The 27,004-nt window shown below is 42.5% G+C and overlaps 1 protein-coding gene across 1 annotated transcript in view; it reads right to left on the minus strand.

The window, feature by feature from the left end:
• Positions 1–27,004, minus strand: part of LOC127009756 (AP-1 complex subunit gamma-1-like) — a 78,852-nt gene that overhangs the window by 23,568 nt on the left and 28,280 nt on the right. Inside the window, 1 exon segment of the mRNA XM_050883137.1 lies at positions 23,501–23,574. Within this exon segment, the coding sequence (XP_050739094.1) occupies positions 23,501–23,574 (74 nt within the window).

The raw sequence follows: 27,004 nt of genomic DNA on the forward strand, positions 1-27,004 counted from the left end.
CCAAGGGAGAGGCACTTTGCCAGAGATTCCTCTGGGCAAGTACCAATGTGGATCCCCTTTCAATCCTGAGTACCTCCTGGCAGGATATACTGACATGCTCAAGCTACAAACTCTGTGGGTGTCCCCTTGGCCTCCTCCACTCAGAACTGTCCCTTACAGTAACAACCCGATGAGCAGGGTCAGCTTTGGGGTAGTGTGCCACAAGCCCATCTGTATTGCTGGATTTGGCATTGACAAGCAATGTGGGTAATATATGAAGAATCAATCTCATGGAGTAGTCACCTGTTTGACACAAAGTCATTCCAAGGATATCCCATGATTCTGTGTATACACTAATTACCAAAGGCATCTATCCGCCTATCCAAGTCACTATTAAGTGTTCATGTCTCACAGTCAAGTGAGAGAGGGAGCACAAGTGACTTGAAAATTTGGCCCTCTGTCCTTCTGCACAGATATCGACATTGCCATATACTCGTGCTGAGCGAGTCCATAACACTATGGGCCAAGCCAATCCACCACAAGACTTCCTGGTAAGACCTGCCATTGTTCTAAACTAAGCTACTAAGTCAAGTGAAAGTTTCCAAGATCTCAATGTCCTTGCCACACGCATGAACAGACTGTGCTGTTTCATCTAGCAGGCCTCCAAACACCTGTACCTTGAGCTTGGCCCAGGAGACCTGAGGTCCCAAGGGCTTTGCCTCCTTATGCATTGCCTTGAGAGCCATCACCATAACCTCACATGATTCTGCAAGGAGAATGGCATCATTGGAAAAACAAGATCAGTGGCTCTAGTATTGCCAAAAGATGCTCCACAATAACTCTGGTCTACAACTTGGCCTAGTACCCAGTCCATACAAGGACTGGGGAGGGACAGAGCCCTGCCACACTCCTGCATTCACAGGAAATAAGCAGGACATCCTGCCCCCACACTTCATAGCATTCTCAGGCCCAGAATACAGGCCAGTCACAAGAGATCCCAGAGTGCCTTGTGATGCAATGAATGAAATGCTGTCTTGAGATTGACATAAGCTGCAAGCATTTCCTGTTGAAACACAGAGGCACTAAACCAGTACACAAAGTGCTAGAATATGGTCAGTTGTTGACTTACCAGGCATCAGTGGTGGGCACGGTTCCGCTAATCCACTGACAGCTAATTAGCGAAGTTATCTTTTTGGTCAGCTGATTAGCGTTTTTGCTAACTTTGGAAACTGTTAACGGACCAATTAACTTCTGCTGAATGTAGTTCCTCCTCCACTAACTTTAAGTCCACTAAAAAATTCATACAGGTTTGTTCTTGTCCATCGTGGGCAGACACAGCACCAGTTGAGACACATGGCGCAATAATTCTAGGGTTTCCACTTTTGGTTAAGCGTAAGAGAAGCTAACTTTTCGGTTAGCAGTGCCCACCACTGCCAGGTATGAACCTAGACTATTCAGGTCTCTGCAGCTTCAGCAGCTGAATGTAAATCTGCATTAGCAATAGGTGGGCAACAACATTCCTACCACCACTTGCACAGTCACTTTTCACTTTCTTGGGAGCCATAATGACGGTTAACTTCAAGAAAAGAAGCAAAAATTATCAAGAACAACAAAGAGTGCCGTTCAAAGCAGGGGAGCGCAAGTGTGACCGACAAGAGTGGCTTCCAGCGTTGCCAGGTCCACCTTTTCCCCGCGCAATTGGGCTATTTTTCAAGGGAGTGTGCGGGAAAAAATGGCAGTCGCGGGTTGGCAGTTTTTGAGGCTGGAGTCCGCAGTATCACATTCACCGACCTGGTTACACTGGTGGCTTCGTCTGCAGGCGTTTGTTTGTGTTCGAATTGCGACGCACATTCGAATTGGACAAAGTTTATTTGATAAATGTGTTCGAATTGAGAATTGTTCGAATTGAAAGCCGTTTCAATCATGAGGTACCACTAAAGTTTGAAATAGCAAACTTTTTTTTTTTTTTTTTTTTTTATCAAAGGATGCGGCTCAAGGGCAACAAAAAGAGTACAAAGAAAAAAAGCCCGCTACTCGCTGCTCCCACAGAGGTAAAAAGTAAAGAGTAGCCAAAAGAGAGGTCAATTTCAGGTGGAGAGGTGTCTTGATACACTCTTCTTGAAAAAGGTCAAGTCATAGGCAGGAGGAAATACAGACAAAGGAATACTGTTCCAGAGTTTACCAGTGAAGGGGATGAAAGACTGGAGATGCTGGTTAACTCTTGCATAAGGGGTTTGGACAGTATAGGGATGAGCATTGTTAGCAAGTTCAGAAGAGCAGTCAGCATGAAAATATCGATAGAAGATAGAAAGAGAGGCGATATGGCGGCGGAATTTAAAAGGTAGAAGGCTGTCAGTAAGAGGAGGAGAGCTGATGAGACTAATAGCCTTAGACTTCACTCTGTCCAGAAGAGCCGTGTGAGTGGAGCCCCCCCCCACACGTGAGATGCATACTCCATACGAGGGCAGACAAGGCCCCTACATATGTAAAGCATCTGTGCAGGAGAGAATAACTGGCGGAGACGATACATAATGCCCAACCTCGAGGAAGCTGATTTAGTAAGAGAGATGTGAAGTTTCCAGTTGAGATTTTTAGCTAAGGATAGACCAAGGATATTTAGTGTTGAAGAATGTGACAGCTGGGTGTTGTCGAAGAATAGGGGATAGGTGTTTGAAAGGTTGTGTCGAGTTGATAGGTGGAGAAATTGAGTTTTTGAGGCATTGAAGGACACAAGGTTCCTTTTACCCCAATCGGAAATGATAGCAAGGTTTGAGGTTAAGCGTTCTGCAGCCTCCAGTCTGAAGTCTTGTAATTCCTGTTGAGAGGGTCTTCAGTTGAAAGAAGTTGAATAATGCAGAGTGAAGTCGTCAGCGTATGAGTGGATAGGACAATTTGTTATGGAAAGATGATCATTGATGAATAACAGGAAGAGAGTGGGTGATAGGACAGAGCCCTGTGGAACATCACAATTGATAGCTTTAAGGGAAGAACAGTGACCATCTACCACAGCAGAAATAAAACAGCCGGAAAGGAAGCTGGAGATAAAGGAACAGAGAGAGGGATAGAATCCGAAAGAGGGCAGTTTAGAAAGCAAAGACTTGTGCCAAACTCTATCGAAAGCTTTCGATATGTCTAGCGCAAATGAGGAAGTTTCACCGAAACTGCAAAGAGAGGATGACCAAGAGTCAGTTAAGAAAGCAAGAAGCTCGCCAGTTGAACGCCCCTTGTGGAACCCATACTGGCGATCAGATAGAAGGTCAGAAGTGGATAGATGCTTTTGAATATTTCGGTTAAGGACTGATTCAAAAGGTTGAGAAAAAAAGGAAAGCAGAGATATAGGTCGGTAGTGTGAGGGATTGGATCGGTCACCCTTCAAAGGCACAGGCTGAATGAAGGCGTACTTCCAGCAAGGAGGAAAGGTTCATGTTGACAGGCAGAGGCAAAAGAGTTTGACCAGGCAGGGTGTCAGCACGGAGGCACAGTTTTTAAGTACAATAGGAGGCACTCCATCAGGTCCATAAGCCTTCTGAGAGTTGAGGCCAGATAGGGCATAGAAAACATCACTCTTAAGAATCTTAATAATAGGCATAAAGGACTCAGAGGGGGGATGAGTAGAAGGAATATGCCCAGAATCGTCCAGAGTGGAGTTGTTACAGAAAGCTTGAGAGAAGAGTTCAGCCTTAGAGATAGATGAGACGGCAGTGCTGCCGTCAGGGTTAACCCTTTCATTGCTAAACGCTTGCAGCGAGCGTTAGGCGTATTTGCTGGTGGTGCTCAACACTCGCTGTGAGCTCCACCCGCGCTCAAATCTCCCGCGTGTGAAAGTGTTCCAATACTAATTCTCACAACACAGGATTGCCAATTGAGTGGGTTCTTCACTAAATTTGGTGGAAAATCATATCAGCCCAGCGCGGCAAATCTACGGACGAGTAACTGGTGGATGTTCTTGCCCAATATAGCGCCATTTTTGCATAGCTTCACCTATCACCTGACTGATTCTTTGACCAAATAGTTGTAAATATTGCAGTTGGCAATACCCCCTTGCCAGAATCTGAAGGAGAGATGACCGCAGTTCCCTCAATATGGCCGATCATCCCGCACGCACCGACGTAAGTGTTAACATTCAACACTCCCTGAACATGCATGTACTCGCAAGAGAGGCATACATAACCGACTCCTATAGATCTGAACCTCCTCTTTCCAATGGCATTTTTGGTTTTTAGCTGTGATGAATAGTTTTTGAGATACAGAGGTTAAAAGAGACCCCCCATTGGGCTGCCTGACTGCGCCTGAGGGGATAGTCGCGTCCGCACCAAACACAAGGAAAGGGTCAAGGAGTGGAGGGAAAGATGAAGAAATGAAATTGGAGGAGATATTTTTGGCTAGGTGCCAGAAGTCCCCAGAAGAATTAGAAAAAGCAAGGTTTTGGCATTTTCTATTGATGAAAGATGTTTTGGTAAGTTGAAGAATAGATTTGGCACGATTCTGGGCTGAAATATAAAAAGATCATGGTTAGCAGGAGTGCGAATTCTCTGGTACCTTTTGTGAGCTGCCCCTCTATCTTTGACAGCACGAGAACAAGCATGATTAAACCAAGGCTTTTTAGCATGGGGAGTAGAAAAAGAACGTGGAATGTATGCCTCCATTCCAGAGACAATCACCTTTGTGATGCGCTGGGCACACACAGAGGGGTCTCTATCCTGGAAGCAGTAGTCATTTCACAGGAAATCTTAAAAGAACATCCTCAGGTCGTCCCACCGAGCTGAAGCAAAATGCCAGAAGCATCGCCTCTTCAGTGGGTCCAGAGGGTGTACAGGAGTGATAGGACAGGATACTGAAATAAGGTTATGATCGGAGGAGCCCAACGGAGAGAACAGTTTGACAGAGTAAGCAGAAGGGTTAGAGGTAAGGAAGAGGTCCAGTATGTTGGGCCTGTCTCCAAAACGGTCGGGAATACGTGTAGGGTGCTGGACCAACTGCTCTAGGTCGTTGAGGCGAGCAAAGTTGTAGGCTTGTTCACCAGGCTGGTCAGTGAAAGAGGATGAAAGCCAAAGCTGGTGGTGAACATTGAAATCTCCCAAGATGGAAATTTCAGCGAAGGGAGAGTGAGTCAAGATGTGCTCCACTTTAAAGTTCAAATAATCAAAGAATTTTACATAGCAAGTAGAGTTAGGTGAGAGATAAACAGCACAGATGTATTTAGCAATAGAATGACAATGAAGTCTTAGCCAGATGGTGGAAAATTCAGAAGAGTTAAGGTCGTGGGCACTAGAGCAAGTGATGTTGTTGCGCACGTAGGCGCAACATCCAGCTTTGGATTAAAATTTAGGATAGAGATAGTAGGAGGGAACAGAGTAGAGATTGCTGTCAGTAGCCTCAGAAACCTGTGTTTCAGTGTGGAAGAGAAGGTGAGGTTTAGAGGAGAGATAGTGTTCCACAGAATGAAAATTAGAATGAAGCCCATGTAACTCACAAAATTTGTTATTTGCAAAAAAAGTGGATCTCTCAGATATGATGGATTTTTGCATGTTACATAACCCCCTTCCCCCTATTGGTTTATTGATGTGAGGCTTCACTGCAGTAGCACTGAAGTTGTACAGGACAATAAGTGTGTCCTGAGGGGGGCACTGGTCTAATACGGAGTCAAGTTTGGTGTAGAACACCAAACTTGACAGTTCCACACACCTTGGTAGGAGCATACATTGCAACAAGAGACATGTAGTCCAGTGTGTGCTTCTGCCTATGCTCATCAACTGGAGTTACCTTAACCACAAATGGCCAAGGATGCCTGGAGATGCCTATAGCTACCCTCCCACTCCCCCATTCAATACGTTGGCATAGTAAAAATTAGATTTGCTTAATATTCATATTACTGATGAAAAAAATCAAATGAGAATGCATTTTTTCAGCAAAAGGAAGCAGCTGAAGTTCAAAAATAAATAAAAACAAAAAAGCCTGATAAAAGTTACTGCTCTATAAAAGAAAGTAGAGAAGAGTGGCCAAAAGAGCAATCAATTTCAGATGGAAAGGTGCCTTGATACTCCTCTTTTAAAAGAGGTCAAGTCATAGGCAGGAAGAAATACAAAAAGAGAGGCTGCTCCAGAGTTTACTAGTGAAAGGGATGAAAGAATGAAGATGCAGGTTAAGTATTGCATAAGGGATTTGAACAGTATGGGGATGAGCTGGGATGAGCTAGAGTAGAAAGTCGTGTGTAGTGGGGGCAGTGAGTGACTCAGATGCTTTGAGAGGAGGGAGCGGTGATGCTTTGTTCAGCTGCTGAACACCTCTCTCTCTCTTGTTTTACTCTCCTCCTCCTCCTGTTCCTGAGAAGTCATGGGTCATCAATCGAAGTTGAAGACAAGGTAAAGAGAAAGACTGGAAATGATAAACAAAAGTAAAAGGGAGAGTCGAGACAAAGAGACCCAATACCCACATGCAAAACTATCAAATGCTGCTTCCTCGCCACCCCATAAGAGGGGACCAGGTGCCAAATAGGACTGAATATTATATGTAATAAACACTGGTTTGCCTTCATTTGTCATTCTCACCCCAAAATGAGTAAAATTATGCTGCATTAAGCCTAAAAACATCATGATACACTCTTCAACATAAAACTTCTCCTATCTCAAAAACTAAAGTTATTGACATTTGGAGCACAATTTCTGTTGTTTTAATTGATTATAGATATAAAAAATATCATTGGAGAGAAAAAAGAAAGGGAAAACTTTTCATCGAGCCATTTTTATCACCTAAAGGGCAGGGGTGTATGGTGAAACCGGTGTTCTCCTTGCAGCAATATTCTGACATTTTCCCAAAAATTGCTCAGTTTCCATCATCAATTTCACGGCTCTGCCTAAGCCAAGAGCTTTATGTTTATAAATATTTTCCTTATCCATCCTTCCTCTTCATTCTGCCACAAACCCGTTATGTGGTGTTTCCGTGGCAACATGATGAAGCACACTAATTTTCACCTCGCTGCAGACCTGTGTTCATAGCACTGCGTACTATGTGGGTGGCGTGGTGTGGCAAGTGGACCTCCCCCTCCTTGCCCTCCTTACTGAGCACCCAGGACCCACTGCAAAGCCCCTTCATTCCTCTCATATTCTGAAATCGATGACCCTGAAGGATGGTAGGATATATCCTCAGGGGCCTTAGCATCACTTCCACCATTACCGTAATAAGGTTCATCTAAAGAAAGGCCACCAATGCTACGTTGCACTATAATGGGGCTTAGCCTTCCTGCAAGTCAAGGGTTTGGAATCTTGGGTGCAGAATCAGATGAGGAAGAGCCAAAAAAACACTCCTTCTGCCATTGTTACAGTCATGGGATACTGAACGTGGTGCGTATGAGTTGTGGTTGCCGAGGAGTCATGCTGACCCATAAATCCCAGCACAAACTTCAAAATTACGGCGAAAAAAGGCAGAGCAAGATATCCCGTCACCCGCCCTCTACATGGGACCAGAAAAACCCATCACCTGCCCTTTAGGGGTTAACCCGTACAGTACCGGCCAATTTAAATATTTTTGGCTTGCCCACTACCGGCCTTTTTTTTTTGGGGGGGGGGGGGGGGGGGGTTAAAATGTTCCATGTGATGGGGAAAGTGGAAAAAATATGAAAAAAGCATATGTCATAGACCTACTTTTCGCAGAACTCCATGAAATGTTACCACGGTGTGGCTGGAAACGGCCCCTGTATGTGATTGATGGTTTATGGAGGATTTGACAAGTGATAGAGGCCAGGTAGCCCATTTTTTGTTGCTCACAGGTGTAGAATACTTCAGAGAGCACCATTTCATGGAGTGATGTGTGGGATTTCCAGAATTTTAGCTCACTCGTACACATATAATACCTTACACAAACGGTATTTTCTACAATCAAAAACTTTTTACAGGTAGTATGTGCACTTTATTACTGATCTATTTTCTATAAACAAAATGGTAATGAATTGGTAATTGTTTCTCACCCCTCTTATAATATAGCATACAGTAAACCCTCTGGTATCCGGGTTAATAGAGCCATGGGGATACCCGGATATGGGAAAAACTCAGATATGGTGTAGGTTAAGTCTACAGACCTGAAAACCCAACTTTCGCCTACCGCATTTAATATATCATCAGCACAAACGAAGCTACTTAAGATCACCCCCGTAAGCCCATGACAGCCTTCCACGCCCGTGCATACGTGTATATATATATATATATATATATATATATATATATATATATATATATATTTATATTTATATATATATATGAAACGAGTGCAGGGATGATATGTCATAGCCATAAAAAAAAAAAAAATGTTACGGGTTAAATTTCAGCCACGCCACCGCCACCCCGCCCCGCTCGCCCCTAGAATATATATCCTTATTATCTCACAAACGGAGCTACTTAAGCTCACGTCCGTACGCCCACGTCACCCCTTGATGCCTGCACACACGTGGATATATGAAACGAGTGCAGGAAGGATGTGTTATAGCCGTAAAAACGAAAAAATATTACGAGTTATGTAAAACTGCCCGCCTTGCCCCGCCGCCCCAAGAATGTTTTACCTTGTTTTCTGCAATATTACATTATCTACGCTAACGCCAGTGCAGACAAGCCTTTCCCCATCCACAGTGAATGCGTGGGCGTTGTGGTGTCTCTTGCAAACAATAATTATTGACTTAACCAAAGAAAAATTGTCGGGGCATTGTGGGGCTGGTCAACACCCGCCATGGCCCCGTGTTAAGAATTGCTCCAAGCGGGGTAATTAATGCTTGTACACCCTGCTGACCTATATACATTGGCGCCATGGTAAGCGCCCCAAACACCACACACAGGCAAAGCAATGCCAGGAGAGGGTAGGACACACACGCAAAAGCAATTAACTGGGCCATGGTGAACGTAAACAATGGCGTGCGGGGCGCTTGTTGTGTTGTGGTGCGCAAGGTAAAGAGAATCTCTTTACCTTGTTGGTGCGGTACGCCGCCCGGGCAGAGCTTAGAGGCATAACGCAGGCAATTTGAATGACTTTTGGTGGCGTGCGACAATCGTCTTGAATTTTTGGGAAAAAAACATTTTTTAAAACTCCCAGATACGGGCGAGGTCAGATACGATGCACCCGGATAACTGAGGGCTAACTGTACTTACAATATTCACTATTATTTAGAATTGCATCAATATCACATTCCACTATTTCTAAATGCGTCTATATCGCAGTCCACACTAGACCACACTAATACTTCACGAGAGTGGTATTCTCTGAAGCAGGAGTCAACACACAGCCCCACATCACACTCAGGACAGTAGAATCTCGTGTTACAAAGGCGGCTCAATATATGTAGTCTATATCTTCCTCATCTGACACAGAATACTTGTCCGAACCAGAGTCTGAGAGTGCTCCCACGTCTTCTTCAGATGAGGAAACCTCAAACTCACTGTCTATCGCCACATGGCAGAAGGAATGGGCCGCTGCGACATTGTTTAAAATTGGTCTTGATCTTGAGCTTGGGATTCTTCCCCAACTTGGGTTATGTTGCCAATGCTACAAACACACTCGCGCAATGTTGCCATTGACTGCAGCAGTCTCTGTAGCAAAAATAAACCCACTACATCGACTGTAACAGTGTTTAGTAAGCCCGACGTGTATACGCGTCACTAGTATTTCCTGCAACCACAGGCGCTGACGCATATACGCATCGCTAGTAATGTACGGGTTAAAGATATAAAACAAGATCCCAGTATTTTTTTCTATAAAAAAAAAAAAAAAAAAAAAAAAGGCACCAAAATTTCTGAACTTATTTTTCATATATGAAATGTGATAACTAAAATCTGCCATGATGAAAAAAAAGTTATATGTATCTGGCATCTCTTGACTTACTTTCAAAACAGTCGGCTGAAACATAGTTGAGATTTTGTCAAGTATGGAAAGGGTCAAGAGGAGATGGAAGAGGATTAATCCACTTCTAAACCTCTCAATCCTCCTCTAAATTCCTCTTAATCCTCTTAAGAGGTTTAGAAGAGGATTAAGGGGAAATGGAAGAGGATTAAGAGGACTAACGGTGATGCCATCGGACGCCCGTTGAACGCCGACATCAGTGTCACTGGAGTGAAGGGGTTAAGGGCGGGTGACGTTTTTTTCTGGTCTGCCTTTTCCCACTGTAATTTTAAAGTTTGTGTGGGGATTTATGGGTCAGCATGACTCCTAGACTGCCACACAACTCTCCTGTACCATTTTCAGTGTTTCTGTGACTGTAACAATGGCAAGAGGAAAGTTTTTCGTATCTTCCTTGTCTGATTCTGCGCCCATGTCCACAGGCAGCAACCTCGACTCCTTATAAACCTCCTCTTGCTCCCAAAAGAGCTCTCAGTGTGAGTGCAATTGGGAGAGAGCTGAAAGTGACTTCTTCAAGCTTCAAACCACAACCTACACAGCCCTGCCAACATAGGCCTGCTGCGAGCTAAAAGTTATTGCACTTCATCACATCAACATGGAAATGCACTTGATGTAGAGACTTCAGGTTTGTGATAGATTGAAGAGGAAGGATGGATAAAGTGAATATTCATAAATTTAAAGCTACAGGCCCAGGGAGAGCCGTAAAATTGATAATGGAAAGTTAACAATTTTCGGGAAAATGTCAGAACATTGCCATACAGGGCGAACCAATTTCATGTTACACCTCCACCCTTTAGAGGTTAAACACCTCCCATGTATTTGGGATTCAAATGACAGCCTATTTGACAACCAACTCTGTTACTAGGCAGCATTGGGGGATGTGTTTGTGTAACTATTAGGTAGCAAAAGGGACAACTACACACCTACTGCTTGTGTCAATCATCAGAGTTTTTTAAAACAGTAATTTTTTACCATGAAATAAGACCAAAGTGCATGCTTCATACTGCTGAAACTATAGCACACAATACTCTTTACATAAGTCTGGTTCTGGCACAACAGCTAAGGTGACTAGGAAAGAAATTACTCAGAGAACATTCAACATCTTAACCTCCCAGACTTGGAAGCCACTGTACACTTGATGAGGATTATATTCTTCTCAGATTGTTTCCTCATCTATAAGTGTGTATGACTGTGCACCCTAGTGGCACTAACGGGAAAAGAAGAAGATTTAAAATGTATACAAACATTGCAGGCAAGAGCTGAGAAAATGGTTGGACACTTGTGACTTTTGTGTGAAATCTGAGTTTAGGTCACATTCTTACCTTAATACCATATACAATTTTGTAAAATAAGTACACATAAAATAAGAGTAAGTGTTAGACCATTTACATTCAATTGCTTATTCAGTAATAATGCAAATAAATCCATTTTCAATAAGTTGTGTGCAGCTGCAATAATGGATGATTTTGAATATTTCTGCACTTTACTTCATACAACATATTCTTTGGGAGTATCTCCACATATTCAAGTTAGATTACATGCAAAAAGTAAATTTGTAATAAAAATATAATAAAACTATTTCATGTACACATACTTCAAGTTGCACTCCATTATTGCATTCACTGAAATTTCATCTATTTTCAGATAAATTATAAAACATAAGTTGTAGTAAGTAATACCATTGTGAGAATTCCTACAGTAAAACAGCACACATGCATGAAAGCCCAGTGTAGTGATCATTCATAAAAGGTTCTGCATCAGTACCAATAATATTTTCAGCTTAACCCAAAAAAGCAGGTGGGTAGCTGAGGCAGCCAAGATGAAAAGGGAATGGAAGGTAGAGCTGAAAGAAGAAAAAGGCTGAAGGATCATGCTAGTTGGGTCCCAATATGGAATAGGTGCTGAGTGAGGTTAGGCCACCACAAATAAAGCTACTAAGGCAAGGTAATGTTACAGCTTTACCTCAGAGTGTTCTGGGTCCTAGGGCATAAATAGGAGCGATGGGCAGGAGGGGGAAAAAAATACATGCCACTATTAGTACGGCACACCACCAGTCGTGCCAAAAATCATTAGGTATTAAAGACAAACCAGATAAGTCTACTCAATGAAGAATTCATTCCTCATCGGATTTTTACCAATTGAGGAGAGAAGCCATAGGTCTACTTTACACCACAAAGAACATAGAGTAGTTAAATATTCACAGCCACTAATTAAATTGAAGCTAATTTCAAGATAGTTTGGAACAATAAACATCCGTAATTATCTGCTATCTACAGTTAAAGAAACCTTGGTTTGAATAACACAACATTTACACAATGCAACTGCTAATGTATAGGATAGATAAACATTTGTTTTAAACATGAACATCTTTGTACACCATGGAGAAACATATGATGACAAACTCCTTACTGATGCTCATCCAATGTGGTTTGCTTAAAGTTTCTTTATGGAACACTAAGAAATAAAACAGACATACTACTGCCAATGAAACAGGAGGCTCACAACATATGTGTCAACCAATGTAATAATTAGTGTGTCTTATTAATGATGTCCCAAGGCAGCACTTACCTTCCTCATACAACATTCAAAGACTCATTATTTTCTTGACAACCAAAATATGGTTGAGTCAATTCACATTTTACAAGAAAAATTGAAGTTATTTAAAATTGAAATCAAGCATATGTATTAATCAAGATATCTGAGACAATGAATAATTAGCCTCTCTTGAAACTTGAAAATTTAAGCAATTAATTACATACACAAATATCTGCACATTTATATAGATGTACAAACACCCATACAAACATGTATACACACACATACAAGTATGTGTTCAAACCAGCAAGCATGTACACACACACACACACACACACACACACACACACACACACACACACACACAAAAGAAGGAGATTTTGTACAACCCCCAGGCCAGGAAAGAGGAAGGGTTATGCAGGAGATACAGTTAACAGTGCAGGAGGTCAAGGAAAGTTTGAACAAGCTGGATGTAAGAAAGGCGACGGGGCTGGATGGAGTATCAGGGTGGATCTTGAAAGAATGTAGTGAGCAACTTGCAGAGAAACTGCACTCCATAATGAGTGCCTCCCTGAGAGAAGGAAGGGTACCACAAGATTGGAAGAGAGCAAACATAATACCAATTTTTAAGGGAGGCAAGAGAGAGGACCCATTAAATTACAGATCGGTATCACTCACTAGTGTGGTTGCAAAGATATATGAGAGACTGGTTAAAAACAGGTGGTCGGATTTCTTAGAAAGTGAGAAAATTATTTCGGATTGCCAGTTTGGATTCAGGAGAGGGAGATCTTATGTCACCAACTTCTGTTACTACTCAAGGGTGACAGATTTAATACGAGAGAGAGGGCTGGGCAGATGGAGTGTACCTGGATTTGAAAAGGCATTTGACAAAGCTGCCTCGTACAGGCCTACCGGCCTCTTGCAGACTCCTGCGTTCTTATGTATGTTCTTATGTTCTTAAGACTAATTTGGAAAATTAAAAATAGGGGTGGAGTGGGTGATGGACTGATTAAATGGCTGGAGGACTTCTTAACTAAAAGGGAAATGAGGACGATAATCAGGGACAGGGTTTCCAACTGGTGCTTGTGAAATTCTGCAAGATGACCTGAACAAGATTTGGGAATGGAGTATGAAATGGGAAATGGAATTCAATGTGAAAAAATGTAATGTAATGGAAATGGGAAAGAGTGAAGGGAGACCAAAATAGACATATAGAATGGGAGATGGAGAAATATTAAAGAAAGTTCAAGAAGAGAGAGATCTGGGAGTGACAATACAAGATAATCAACAGCCTGAGAGTCATGTTAATAGGATATTCGGTGATACGTAAAAAATGGTGAGAAATATGGGATTAGCATTCCACTGCATGGAATGTGATAAAAAAGTTAATAACCACTACGATTAGACCAAAATTGGAATATGCAGAGGCGATGTGGACTCCCCATAAAAAGAAACACATAAAAAAACTAGAAAGAATACAAAGGATGGCAACAAAAATGGTTCCAGAACTGGAGGGATTGACATATGAAGAAAAATTAACCCCTACGGGACGAAGAGCGGCAATCGACGCTCGGTTGACAGAGGACGGGTGGCAGTGATCGCCGCTCTGCTTATATTTCGCTCATGTTAGCCATAGGGTTGCACCGATTAATCCGTAAATAATCGGTAATCGGTCTAATTGGCCACTTTGCCGATTAATCGGGGCCAATTAGTAATTTTTTTTCTCTTTTAAAATACAATGTACATAACACAATATTAATAATGTTAATGTAAGGATGGTGATGTTACCAAAACTCTGATACCTTTCCACAGCATTTATTTCAAACAAGTCACTATGCAAATGTATATTAGGTAATTAAAATTGATAAATAAAATTATGATGTGAACTGAAGTACCGGTAATTGCTTCAGCTTTAAAACTAGAAAAAAATCAACGTATTACTTTATATTACAACCAAGAAAAATTAAATACCTATTTCAAATTGCTTAGTACAGTAATTGAGTAATATCATTCACCATGCCTGCCATGCATAAGGAAACAAGTCATCGTAATATAATGAAAAGTATGGAACTAGACAAGTGATTTTTCTCAGTACTTTAAATGCTCGCTGAGACACACCAACTGACTGAACGGCAAATGATAGCCTGTGGCAGACTCTCACCGAGTCTCTCCGTACTGGTACTGGACATGTTCAGATACGGACTTCATACGATATGCTTATACCATTTTCATTTTTACCTAACTGAGGGACATTATTCAACTTTTTCATCACTGTAGCTACATAGTTATTATTTCATATTAATATGCAGTAATCATACTGTATATTTTGTACTAATAAAAAAGTGTGTTTTTAGTTTAGAAGTAAGCAAAAACAGTGTAACAGACAGTAAATTAGTAGAAGACTTGAGAGATTGACAAACTTTCTGTACACTACCATTTCTAGTAGCATCTACAGTACCCTCTCGAGTTTCGCGCTATCCAAGTTTCATGATCCACGAGTTTCGCGGTTAGTCCTAAATTCTTACCATCCCGACTTTCGGGCATTATCGCCCCAAGTTTCGCGCTGCTTTGACACGTATGGGTCACGTCTACTTACCATCGGCGTCACGCACGCTACCTTTAAAGGTAGTATCACACTGGACGTTTTCCTCCAAACATTGTGGCTATGGCAAAAGAGAGAGAGAGAGAGAGAGAGAGAGAGAGAGAGAGAGAGAGAGCGGGTCGTTTGAAGTTGAAGGCGGCTGCCTTACGATTGGCTGACAGTTCTTAAAACACGCTTGTGATTCGCTAGGAGTCCGATGACGTCATCGCCGACGCTCACCCTATCAGCGGCTTCACTGCCTAAAGGCGGTGTCACAATGGCCGTTTTCGTCCAACCACTAAGACGGGCAGCGCCTGTCGCCCAACCGAGCGAAGTTCACAGTTGTCCGTAAGCTGGTGTCACACAGGGCTTTTTTCTTCCCACCGCGTTGGCGCCACCTAGGGCAACCGGCAACTCTTAACTTTTCCAGGTGTGCATCACACACAGCCAAGGTCAGTTGCCCGTATCCACATCCATAGCGTAAACAAAGCACTTGCCCTGTATCAACATGGCGTCGTCTGCTAAAGTAAGGGCTGTCGCGGCTTGTGCTGCCATTACCCAAGTTATGGACTTGTTGGTGCAGTCAAATGGAAGGAAGAAACATTTGTGGGTGTGGCATGCCTGTGGTTCCTCCATGCCAGTTCTCATTGTCACCACTGCACGTGCGCGACCAACCCACCCATCTTGACTCAACCACATAAACACATGGATCGAATAACAACACACACATTCACCTGCACACACCAGACTCATTAGGAACCATTGCAGATGTTTCTGACAGACAGAAACGACTTCACCATTTCTTGAGTGTGTTAGAACGTATTTGGTGAGTGGCTCACATGAACCAAACGTAGCTCTTGGCAAGAAGAGAGCAGTTGTCTTTAACACTGCTCTCTTCTTGCCATTGGGTATGTTTGGTTTGTATGAACCAATCACCAAATAATTTCTAACACACTCAAGGAAATGGCGAAGCCACTTTTTGTTTGTGAGAAACATCTGCCATGGTTCATGGTGAGTCTGGTGTGTGCGTGCGTGTGTGTGTGTGTGTGTGTGTGTGTGTGTGTGTGTGTGTAATTCACCTCTTGGTCTGCAGCGGGTCTCTCTTGAGACAGCCAGCCGTTCCCCTACGGAAGATCACAGAGCTCGTAGTACCGATCTTTGGGTAGGACTGAGACCACTCACACACAACACACCGCGACAATGAGGTCACAACTCCTTGCCTGACGTCGTGTACCTACTCACTGCTAGGTGAACAGGGGCTACACCTGAAAGATAAACCCAACTTATCTTCACCCGGCCATGGAAATGATCCCTGGTCCTTCTGGTTGTGTGTGTGTCTTTGTTGTTATTCGATCCACGTGTTTATGTAGTCGGAGTCTAGATGGGTGGGTTGGCCGCTCACGCGCAGTGGTGACAATGAGAACTGGCAAAGAGGAACCACAGACACACCACACCCACAACAGCTTCTTCCTGCCACTTAACTGCAGCAACAAGTCCATAACTTGGGTAATGGCAGCACAGCAGCCTTTACTTTAGCAGGCGACACCATGGCAACACAGGGCAAGTGTTTTGTTTATGTTGTGGATGTGGATACAGGCAACCGACCTTGGCCGTGCGTGGCGCACACCAGGAAAAGTTGGGTTGCTGGTTGCCCAAGCTGCCGCCATAGCCGTGGGAAGAAAAGGCCCAGTGTGACACCAGGTTACGGACAACCGACAACTCGCTCCCGGATGGGCGCCGCAGGCGTTGCCAGTAGCCAAACGGTTAGAGGAAAGCGGCCTGTGACACTGCCCCAAGGCAGCGAGGCCGCTGACCAGGTGGCGTCGGCGATGATGTCATCGGACTCCCATCGAATCGCAAGCATGTTTTCAGAGCTCAGCCAATCGTAAAACTTCATCTGTGGCTTAAAACAACCTGTTCTCTGTTCATGTTTTCTTCCTTTTCCCAAAATGCGTATTTTGAGATAACAAGGAGTAAAGGAGGAAAAATGTGAGCTACGATGGGCAGCATGAGCCATTTATAATGGCGCCACTATAAATAGTTGCCTGCGCCATGCGGCTCGGGCCAACCATCAAGCCCAGATGGATAGTCTACAGCATAGCCCACATGTATTAAAAAAAAAAATAAATAAATAAAATCTCCACGGGTCGGAAGAGATAAGCGCTTTGTCAGTGTTTTCAATACCTCGAGTTTCGCGATCCTCAAGTTTAGCGCTATACCTTCGGAATGAAGCGAGTGTGAAACTTCGAGAGGTACTGTAGGATCACCACAAGGAGAAAACTGGCAAATTCTAACATATCAAAACCAGGATGTTTCCACAAAGCAAGGCTAAATTATAAGTATCAAATTACTAGAAATATTTGCTCTCAATACAGGAGATGACAGTTGGCCAGTAAACAAAGTTGTAAACATGAGGGTTACGGCATGTCTTTAACACTGTGGTACCAGTGTCCAGTAATTAATGAAGATTCATCACATTTAAAAGTTCTAAATTATCGGCTGATTAATCAGTATCGGCCGATTATTGGTTACAGATTAATCGGTAAACAATAATCGGCCAAATTGCTTATTGGTGCAACCCTAATTAGCCATTCTCCCAAATTTTTTCCTCCCTAAATATGTCAACACTTGTCCTGAGTACTTTTATCATTGAGTCAGTGCGTCTGAGGCTTTCTTAGTGGATGGACGTGTAAAAAACAGAATATCTGCATTTGAAACGCGTCGTCGGTCCGTGCAGCCAGTGGCTACGTCCACTCCGACAGCTAATTCATCACGTACTGATCGCTCAAGTGCTAGACCTTCCGACTGCAATAGAACATGAACTTGATATTTCTGTTGTAACTCTGGAAAGTGATTTTGAGTGGAGTGACAGTGATTCTGAGTGGCATAATACAAGTAGCGATGATGATGGGGCAACCACCTCAGGTCCAGCAGCTCTGACCACGTGCACTGCTGCGACACGTTCCATACCTGTTACTGCCCCATCCACCAGTGGGCAGGAAATGACAAGGCCAAAGTCTATACATACCAAGTCAAGTCACTCTGCCTTCAAAACTGCTACTAGCACGCGCAGGGGGTGGTTTGGGGTGGAGCAGCGGGGTGAGGTTATTTGAATCCAAATACCCGCCAGTTCACGGGTGACTAAAGCTGCAGCGGTGTGTGCACTTTGGATGTGGATTCTCGCCTTCTTTCACCGCGTGTTCAGGCAAGCCATTGACGAAAAAAATATGCCTCTTTATTGAGCTATACGTGACTGTAATTCCAATGCCTACAAACGGCGGTGTGGGGTGTGAGGGAGGGGCATGTTGAAGTGATTGATTTAGATTAGTCCATTTGGAACAGACTAAGTGAGGATGTAGTATCGGTGAAGAGTATGAAAAACTTTAATGAAAAGTTGGACAAATACAGGTATGGAGACAGGACCACACGAGCATAAGCCCAGGCCCTGTAAAACTACAACTAGGTAAATACAACTAGGTAAATACACACACACACACACACACACACAGAAACAAGATAAAATTGGAACAACTAAGGGTTTAAGTGTGATGTATACCAATGTAGATGGGATAATACCTAGAAAACTGGAACTACAAGACTACTTAAGGGAAAAAGAGCCCAATATTGTGTGTTTAACGGAAACAAACCTAAAAGAAGTCATTCAAATAGTGTTTAATAATAACTAAAATGTATGGAGGAAGGATAGGAGGGGTAAAGGTGGTGGAGGAGTGATGATAATGATGAGAAAGGAGTTATTAGTGAAATCAGTCGTATATGGAGAAGGAAATGCAAAAATAGTGAGTGTTAACTTGGAGAATAAAAAGAGAAATGATGACGATAACAGCAACCTATGTACCACCAACAACAAACTCATTGAACAGAGAAGAATATGAGATGATAATAGACGATACCATTCATAGTTTGAGTAGGTTTCAAGTCAAACAAAAGAGTCTTGTTGGTTGGGGACTTCAACTGCAAAGAGGTAAGTTGGGAAACCTTCGAAAGTGGAGGAAGTGAGACGGCACGGGGGGAAAGATTTATAAAACTGACTATGGAAAACTTAATGATGCAGTGGGTGACCGAGAATATAAGATACAGGAGTGATGACGAACCAGCAAGACTGGACCTGGTGCTGTGAAGGAATGCACTTGTTTAAATGAAATAAGATATGAGTGTCCCATGGGAAAATGCAATCATGTAATAATAGAGTTGGAAACTGATGAGGAACTCACTGAGGAAGATGAATCATACAAAGAAAAAAGGAGAAACTACAGGAAAGTGGACATAGAAAAACTCAAGAAATATTATGGAAAGATGGACTGGGAAAGTTAAAAAGAACTAACAAGGTGCAGGAAAAGTATGATATTTTCAAAGAGGCATATGAGACAGGAGTCAAAAAATATGTCACATTATATTAATCAATACAAAGAGGAAAGCAAAACTGGTTTGATGCAAGATGAGCAGGTGCAAAGAAAAAGAGAGACAAAGCGTGGAAAAGATGGAAAAGAAATAAGAACCAAAGAAATAAAGAAGACTTTAAGATACCTAGAAATGAATATGTGAAAATAAGAAGGGAGGAAGAGAAAGGATATGAAAAGGATATTGTTGAAAAGTGTAAGGAGGAACCTAAATTGTTTTATAGATTAATAAATGGAGAAACCAAACTAAAGGAAAAAACAGAAAGACTGAAAGATGGAAATAAGATAATTGACGATCCTAAAGACATGACTGAGCTACTAAACAAAAAGTTTCAACAAGTTTTTACAAAAAGAATCAAAATTTAATGAATCAAACGATGACAAGATGAATGTCCAAATGTAGGAAGTAATAGTAACTAAAGAAGAGATATATAAAATAATGAAGGAGCTGAAAGAGAGGAAAGCAATAGGACCGGATGGAGTTTCAGGTTTTATTTTGTAAGAATGCAGAAATCAGCTGGTCGGACCGGTATATGAGATCAAAAAGTGCTCAATATCAGCTGGTTAAGTACCAAAGGAATGGCAAAGGGCTGAGGTGGTCCCCCCCCCTTTTTTTTACAGAAAAGGAGACAGTTCAAGTGAATGAAAAAAAAAAAAACAAAAAAACTACTTACTGCTCCTGAATAGAGTACAGAGGAGTGGCCAAAAAGAGAGGTCAATTTCCGGAGGAGAGGTGTCCAGAAACCTTCCTCTTGAAAGAGTTCAAGTCGTAGGCAGGAGGAAATACAGATGAAAGAAGATTGTTCCAGAGTTTACCAGCGTGAGGGATGAAAGAGTGAAGATGCAGATAAAGTCTTCCATAAGGGGTTTGGACAGTATAGGGATGAGCTTCATTAGAAAGTCATATGAGGTGAGGCCGCAGGAGGGGGGAAGGCATGCAGTTAGCAAGTTCAGAAGAGCAGTCAGCGTGAAAATATTGATAGAAGATAGAGAGGCAACATCGCGATGGAATTTAAGAGGTAGAAGACTATCAGTAAGAGGAGGAGAGCTGTTGAGTCGAAGAGCCTTAGACTCCACTCTGTCCAATAGAGCTGTGTGAGTGGAGCCCCCTACACGTGAGATGCATACTCCATACGAGGGCAGACAAGGCCCTGTATATGGATAGCAACTGTGCAGGGAGAAGAACTGACGAAGACGATACAGAACGCCCAACCTCAAGGAAGCTGATTTAGTGAGAGAGGAGATGTGAAGTTTCCAGTTCCTATTTATAAAAGTGGGAAAAAGGAAAAACCTCTGACCTGTATAGTTTGTAAAATATGTGAAAAAGTGATAAAGAAACAATGGAGAAAGTTTCTAAAAGAACACAATATAATTACAGAAAAACAATATTGCTTTAGACAAGGGCGTTCATGTGTAACAAACTTATTAAGCTTATACTCGAGGGTGACAGACATAACACAGGAGAGGGATGGATGGGTAGACTGCGTGTATTTGGACTTGAAGAAGGCTTTCGACAAAGTTCCACATACAAGACTACTATTGAAGCTGGAAAATATAGGATGATTTAAGAGGAAAATGAAAAACTGGATGGAAAGTTACCTAAAGGGAAGAGAAATGAGAACAGTGGTAAAGGACATGAAATCGGAATGGAGAAATGTAGATAGTGGGGTGCCTCAAGGATTGGTACTGGCACCATTACTTTTCCTAGAATAGATAAATGACATGCCATAAAAAGTAAATAGTTACATGAGCTTGTTTGAAGATGATGCGAAATTACTGAGACACATAAGAGATAGTAAAGACTGTGAAGTTCTGCAAGAGGACCTAAATAAGATTTGGGATTGGAGTAAGAAATGGGAAATGGAGTTTAATATGAAGAAATGTCATGTAATGGAAATAGGTAAGAGTGAAGGGAGACCAAAGTGGACATATAAAATGGGAGAGGGAGAAATATTAAATGTTCAAGAAGAGAGAGATCTGGGAGTGACAATACAAGATAATCAACAGTCTGAGAGTTATGTAAATAGGATATTCAGTGATATGTATAGAATGGTAAGAAATATAGGAATACCATTCCACTACATGGATAAGGATATGATGAAAAAGCTGATTACCACTATGATTAGACCAAAGTTGGAATATGCAGAACCTGTGTGGTCTCCCCATAAGAAGAAACACGTGAAAAAACTAGAGAGAATACAAAGGATGTGAAGATAGTTCCAGAACTGGAGGATTGTCACATGAAGAAAGGTTAACCCTAGATTACTATCGTTGTCGGACTAACGTGGTTACTATCGATGTCCAGAATTCCAGACAAAATTTGCAGGCTTGAAAACACATATAGGAATGGTACAAAGTTTAATTACAAAATTTTTACTGAAACTAGAATGCAGTCTTACTTCTATGACCTATAAAATTAATATATTACCCAAAAATAACATTACGAAAAAAAATGTGTAAACTTTCAAAAAACGCTACTTTTCCCTAATGAAGGCACCACTGCCAGGCAGTGTTGGCTGATTGTGTTAAGTTGTGCCACACATGGAGTTCACACGTCCCCTGAAATGTTCCAGCCTCGGAAGCCCCATTGCCTGCATTATACTAGATATGTCATAATTACTATCCTGTCCGGAATTCCGGACAATTGGGGACAGTTCAGGACTTCAGCACGGGAAAAACACAAACGTACCTCACGCACCAAGGGCAGAATGCTAACTGAAATGTCATGGCTGTACAGCACCGTATGTCTAACAGATTTCCTTCCACGACACAATTTAACCTCCCATGCCGGGATTCCGGACAACGATAGTAATCTAAGGTTAAAGGAAATGGACCTACCAACACTGGAACAAAAGAAAAGCGGAGACTTAATACTAATTTACAAATTGTGGAATAAAATGGAAGAAGTATATAATGAGGAGTTACTACTAAGAGAAGTAAGAAACACCAGCAACACACAAGGACACTGTAAAAAATTGAGAAAAGGAAGATGCTTGAGACATAAAAAAATATAGCTTCCCGCAAAGAAACATAGAGGTTTGGAATAGACTAAGTGAAGAAGTAGCATCGGCGGAGAGTGTGCACAACTTTAAGGGAAAACTAGACAAGTACCGATACGGAGACGGGACCACACGAGCATAAGCCCAAGCCCTGTAAAATGACAACTAGGCAAATACACACAACACACTGACTACGAGGAAGCATCAGAGTTGAACATTCAGTGACACTTAGTACCACATGAGGGACTTTGTACAATTAAAAACTGAGCCATTACTTAATGACAAACGAGATAAAAACTGTTGAAAACATTAAGAGGTTAACCCGTACAGCCCCGCGCTATTTTGAGCTTTTTTTCCACCTCAATCCCGAGCCCCTGTCAAATTTTTTTTATTGCATAAATCAATTGGAAATGATCTAAAACTAAGGGGAAAAGGTATAATTACACTCATATCAGCTTATTTTTGTCTCTATGGGGGATGGTTATGGAGTGCGCTACTGTGCATCCTCCCGCCCGGCCGGTTACCTCCCTCATCTTGCGTGCCACTCAGACACTATTATTTTTGCTTTAGTGATGTTTGTAAGCAGTATGATTGTTTTGTACATGCAGAAACGTGTAAAATTTATAGTAATAACTAAATAAATGCTATTTCTGTGTGTAAATTTATACCATACATTCACTTTTATTGTTGAGTCTCTGTCAATCTTACAATCAATCAGCATTGTCTTGGTAATAATATGTAATAAACACAAAATGTTTTTGATATAGCCTAGTTAGCATCCTTTTTCACTCATTTGGAACTGCTCTTGGGTGTGCTGAGTTCACTATGGCTGCGGCTGGGTGGCTGGGTGTGGCAGGAGTGAGGCTCGCTCTCTCTCTCTCTCTCTCTCTCTCTCTCTCTCTCTCTCTCTCTCTCTCTCTCTCTCTCTCTCTCTCTCTCAAAGAGACAGAGAGAGCTACCACGTGTCCAATTTGGAAACCCTTAGCTACCATACAAGCCACGTAAGTAAAGGGAGAAGTTGGTGTCAGCTATAGCAGACAGGGCCCTCGGTGTACCACGAGGTGTCAGCAACAGGGCTGTACAGGTTTAGGAACATGGAACAAAGTACTTACCTTCTTGAAGTGTGCAAGCATGTCAGGAGACTGGCGACACATCTCGATGATTAGTGACCCTGTTATAAGGACACCTGTGAAGCAAAGAATATAATCATAACAACAGAGCAAATATTATAAACAAGACATATCTTAAAGGTGATCAGTTCCACTATTTTAGAATCATTTTTTAAAATATCTAAAAAATAAAAATGAATGACTCAGCATCCCTCTGGCAACCATTTACAAGTGTTTTTTTAAGAATATGAATAAAAGCTCAAATGAATAGGCATTAAAATACCCTCATCAAACATGAAACAGGCTTTGAAAATCAATGCTTGGGGCATTATGCATTATAAAGAAAAATTTCAAGTCCATTAATCTGGAATGCAGGTCATGGACTCTCAGGTCATCAGATTTTCCAGATTACCAAGAGGGGACCTCAAAACGTTTAAAACACACCATGCCAATGCACAGAAACAGCCGGTTGACCTTAACACTGCCTGCCCCGCCGCAAAGCCACACTCTCACCCCAACACCTCACACACCCAAATACACACGTGTGTGTGTATATATATAGATATATATATATATATATATATATATATATATATATATATATATATATATATATATATATATATATATATATATATATATATATATATATATATATATATATATGTGTGTGTATATATATACTCTACGAGTTTAGCGCTATCCGAGTTTCGTGATCCTCGACTTTTGCAGTTCGTCCTACATTCTTACCATCCCGACTTTAACACATTATCACCCCGACTTTTGCGCTGCTTTAACATGTACGGGTCACGTCATATACTTACCATCGGTGTCACACACGCTGCCTTAAATGGTAGCGTCCCACTGGATGTTTTCCTCTCAGCAGTGGGGCTACAGCACAACAGAGAGAGAGAGAGAGAGCGATGAAGCCAGAGTTGGGGAGAGTGGGAGGGGGGGGATGTGAGGAACTCCTGTCCAAGTAGTCTCAAAATACGTACGTTGGAAAAAGGAAGAAAACAGAAAGAGAGAACAGGTCGTTTTGAAGCTGCAGTTGAAGGCAGCTGCCTTACAATTTGCTGATAGTTCTGAAAAGACGCTTGTGATTCCCAAAGAGTCCGATGACGTCATTGCCGGGGCTCATCCTATTAGCGGCCTCACTGCTTTAATTCAGGCGGTGTCACACTGGCCATTTTACTCCAACCGTTGGGGCTACAGGCAATGCCCGTATGCCCAACCAGAAGTGAGTTGTCAGTTGTCCGTAAGCTGGTGTCACACTGGGCCTTTTTCTTCCCACCACGTTGGCAGCAGCTAAGGCAACTGGCAACTCCAGCTTTTCCAGGTGTGCGTCACACACGGCCAAGGTCAATTGTCCGTATCAACATCCACAGCGTAAACAAAGCACTTGTCCTGTATTGACATGGCGTCGTCTGCTAAAGTAAGGGCTGTCGCAGCTTGTGCTGCCATTACCCAAGTTATGGACTTGTTGCTGCACTTAAATGGAAGGAAGAAACAGTTGTGGGTGTGGCATGCCTGTGGTTCCTCCATGCCAGTTCTCATTGTCACCATTGCGCATGCACGGCCAACCCACTCATCTAGACTCCGACCACAGAAACGTATGGATCAAATAACAACAAACACACACACCCGCACACACACACCAGACTCATCATGAACCATGGCCGATGTTTCTGACAAACAGAAACGACTTCACCATTTCTTTGAGTGTGTTAGAACAAATTTGGTGAGTGGCTCACATGAACCAAACCTAGCTCTTGGCAAGAAGAGAGCAGTCGTCTTTAACACTGCTCTTTTCTTGCCATTGGGTATGTTTGGTTTGTAGGAACCACTCACCAAATAAGTTCAACACACTCTAGAAATAACAAAGCCATTGTTTGTCAGAAACATTTGCCATGGTTCATGATGAGACTGGTGTGTAACGTCATATGTGTGTGTGTGTGTGTGTGTGTGTGTGTGTGTGTGTGTGTTGTTGTTACTCGATCCACGTGTTTAGCCTATGTGGTGAGTCTAGGTGGGTGGGTTGGTCAGGCACGCACAGTGGTGACAATAAGAACTTCTGCGGATGAACCAGAGGCACGCCACCCACAACTGCTTCTTCCTTCCATTTGCAGCAACAAGTCGCAGATGACACCATGTCAATACAATAAGTGCTTTTTTATGTTGTGGATGTGGATACGGGTAACCGACCTTTGCCATGTGTCACGCACACCCAGAAAGGTTGGAGGTGCCAGTTCCCCTAGCTGCTGCCAACATGGTGGGAAGAAAAAGGCCCAGTGTGACACCAGCTTATGGACAACCTTAAGGCAGTGAGGCCGCTGATTGGGTGAGCGCCGGCGATGACGTCATCGGACTCTAAGCAAATCACATGTGTGTTTTCAGACCTGTCAGCCAATCGTAAGGCTTCAACTGCGGCTTCAAAACGACCCGTTCTCTCTTCCCGTTTTGTTCCTTTTTCCAGGGTACATATTTTAAGATAACAAGGGAGTAAAGGAGGAAATAAGTTAGCTTCTCCACGGGTCAGAACAAATAAGAGCTTTTTCAGTGTTTTCTATACCCAGACTTTCCTGATCCTCTAGTTGAGCGCCATACAGTGGGAACCCAGCAAGCGCGAAACTCGGGCGTGGACTTTATATATATATATATATATATATATATATATATATATATATATATATATATATATATATATATATATATATATATATATATATATAGTCACCCCATACGTTCATGGTCTCACCCATCAGCGGTTTAGTCATGATCAACTAATTATGACCCCAGCTTGCTGGCCCCAGTTCAGATACGTGTCTGTGCATTGGCTAAATAGGAAGGCAGAGAGGGAGGAGGCAGAGAGGAGGAAGGGAGAGAGGAGGAGGAAGGCAGAGAGGAGGGAGGAGGAGGCAGAGAGGAGGGAAGGGAGAGGAGGAGGCGGGGCAATGGGCGTTAAAGGCGGTGTTACACTAGCACTTTTCCGTCAATTAATGCCATTTCCGTCGATTTTTCATCGTTCCATGAATTTGTCAGGCGATCAGGATCGTTTCGCCTGCAAATTTCCGCCTTTGTTTACATTTCCAAGACCAAGACCGAGACTTTCCGCGTGGCTTCAACCTGTCTCAACGCTCTCCTGCAGTGACAGCCTTCCTCATCCTGGTGTCACTTCTGGCACTGAGAGGTGTCACTAACTCCAGAAGTCTGTGGTACTGGCTCTTGTCCAACCTGATCCAATTCTTCAGAGTCTCATGATCCTCTAAACTCAGCTCTTTTAACAGCCTGTGGTACACACTTTCTCTTTCCCGGCAGGCCAACCATGGCGCATCCATGCACGCTTTTGGCTTGTTTAGCTAAATCTAAGTCTCACAATACACAGTATTAGGTTCAGAGCAGCGTATCTTTGCCATAGCGTGGACTCCATGTTTGTTTACATTCCATGGTCTGTGCCGACGGAAAGTTTCAGGCGAAACACCGTTTGTGTGTGACAGGCCGCAGCCA

The sequence above is a fragment of the Eriocheir sinensis genome, chromosome 41 (assembly GCF_024679095.1).
Source record: "Eriocheir sinensis breed Jianghai 21 chromosome 41, ASM2467909v1, whole genome shotgun sequence".
Lineage (NCBI taxonomy): Eukaryota > Metazoa > Arthropoda > Malacostraca > Decapoda > Varunidae > Eriocheir > Eriocheir sinensis.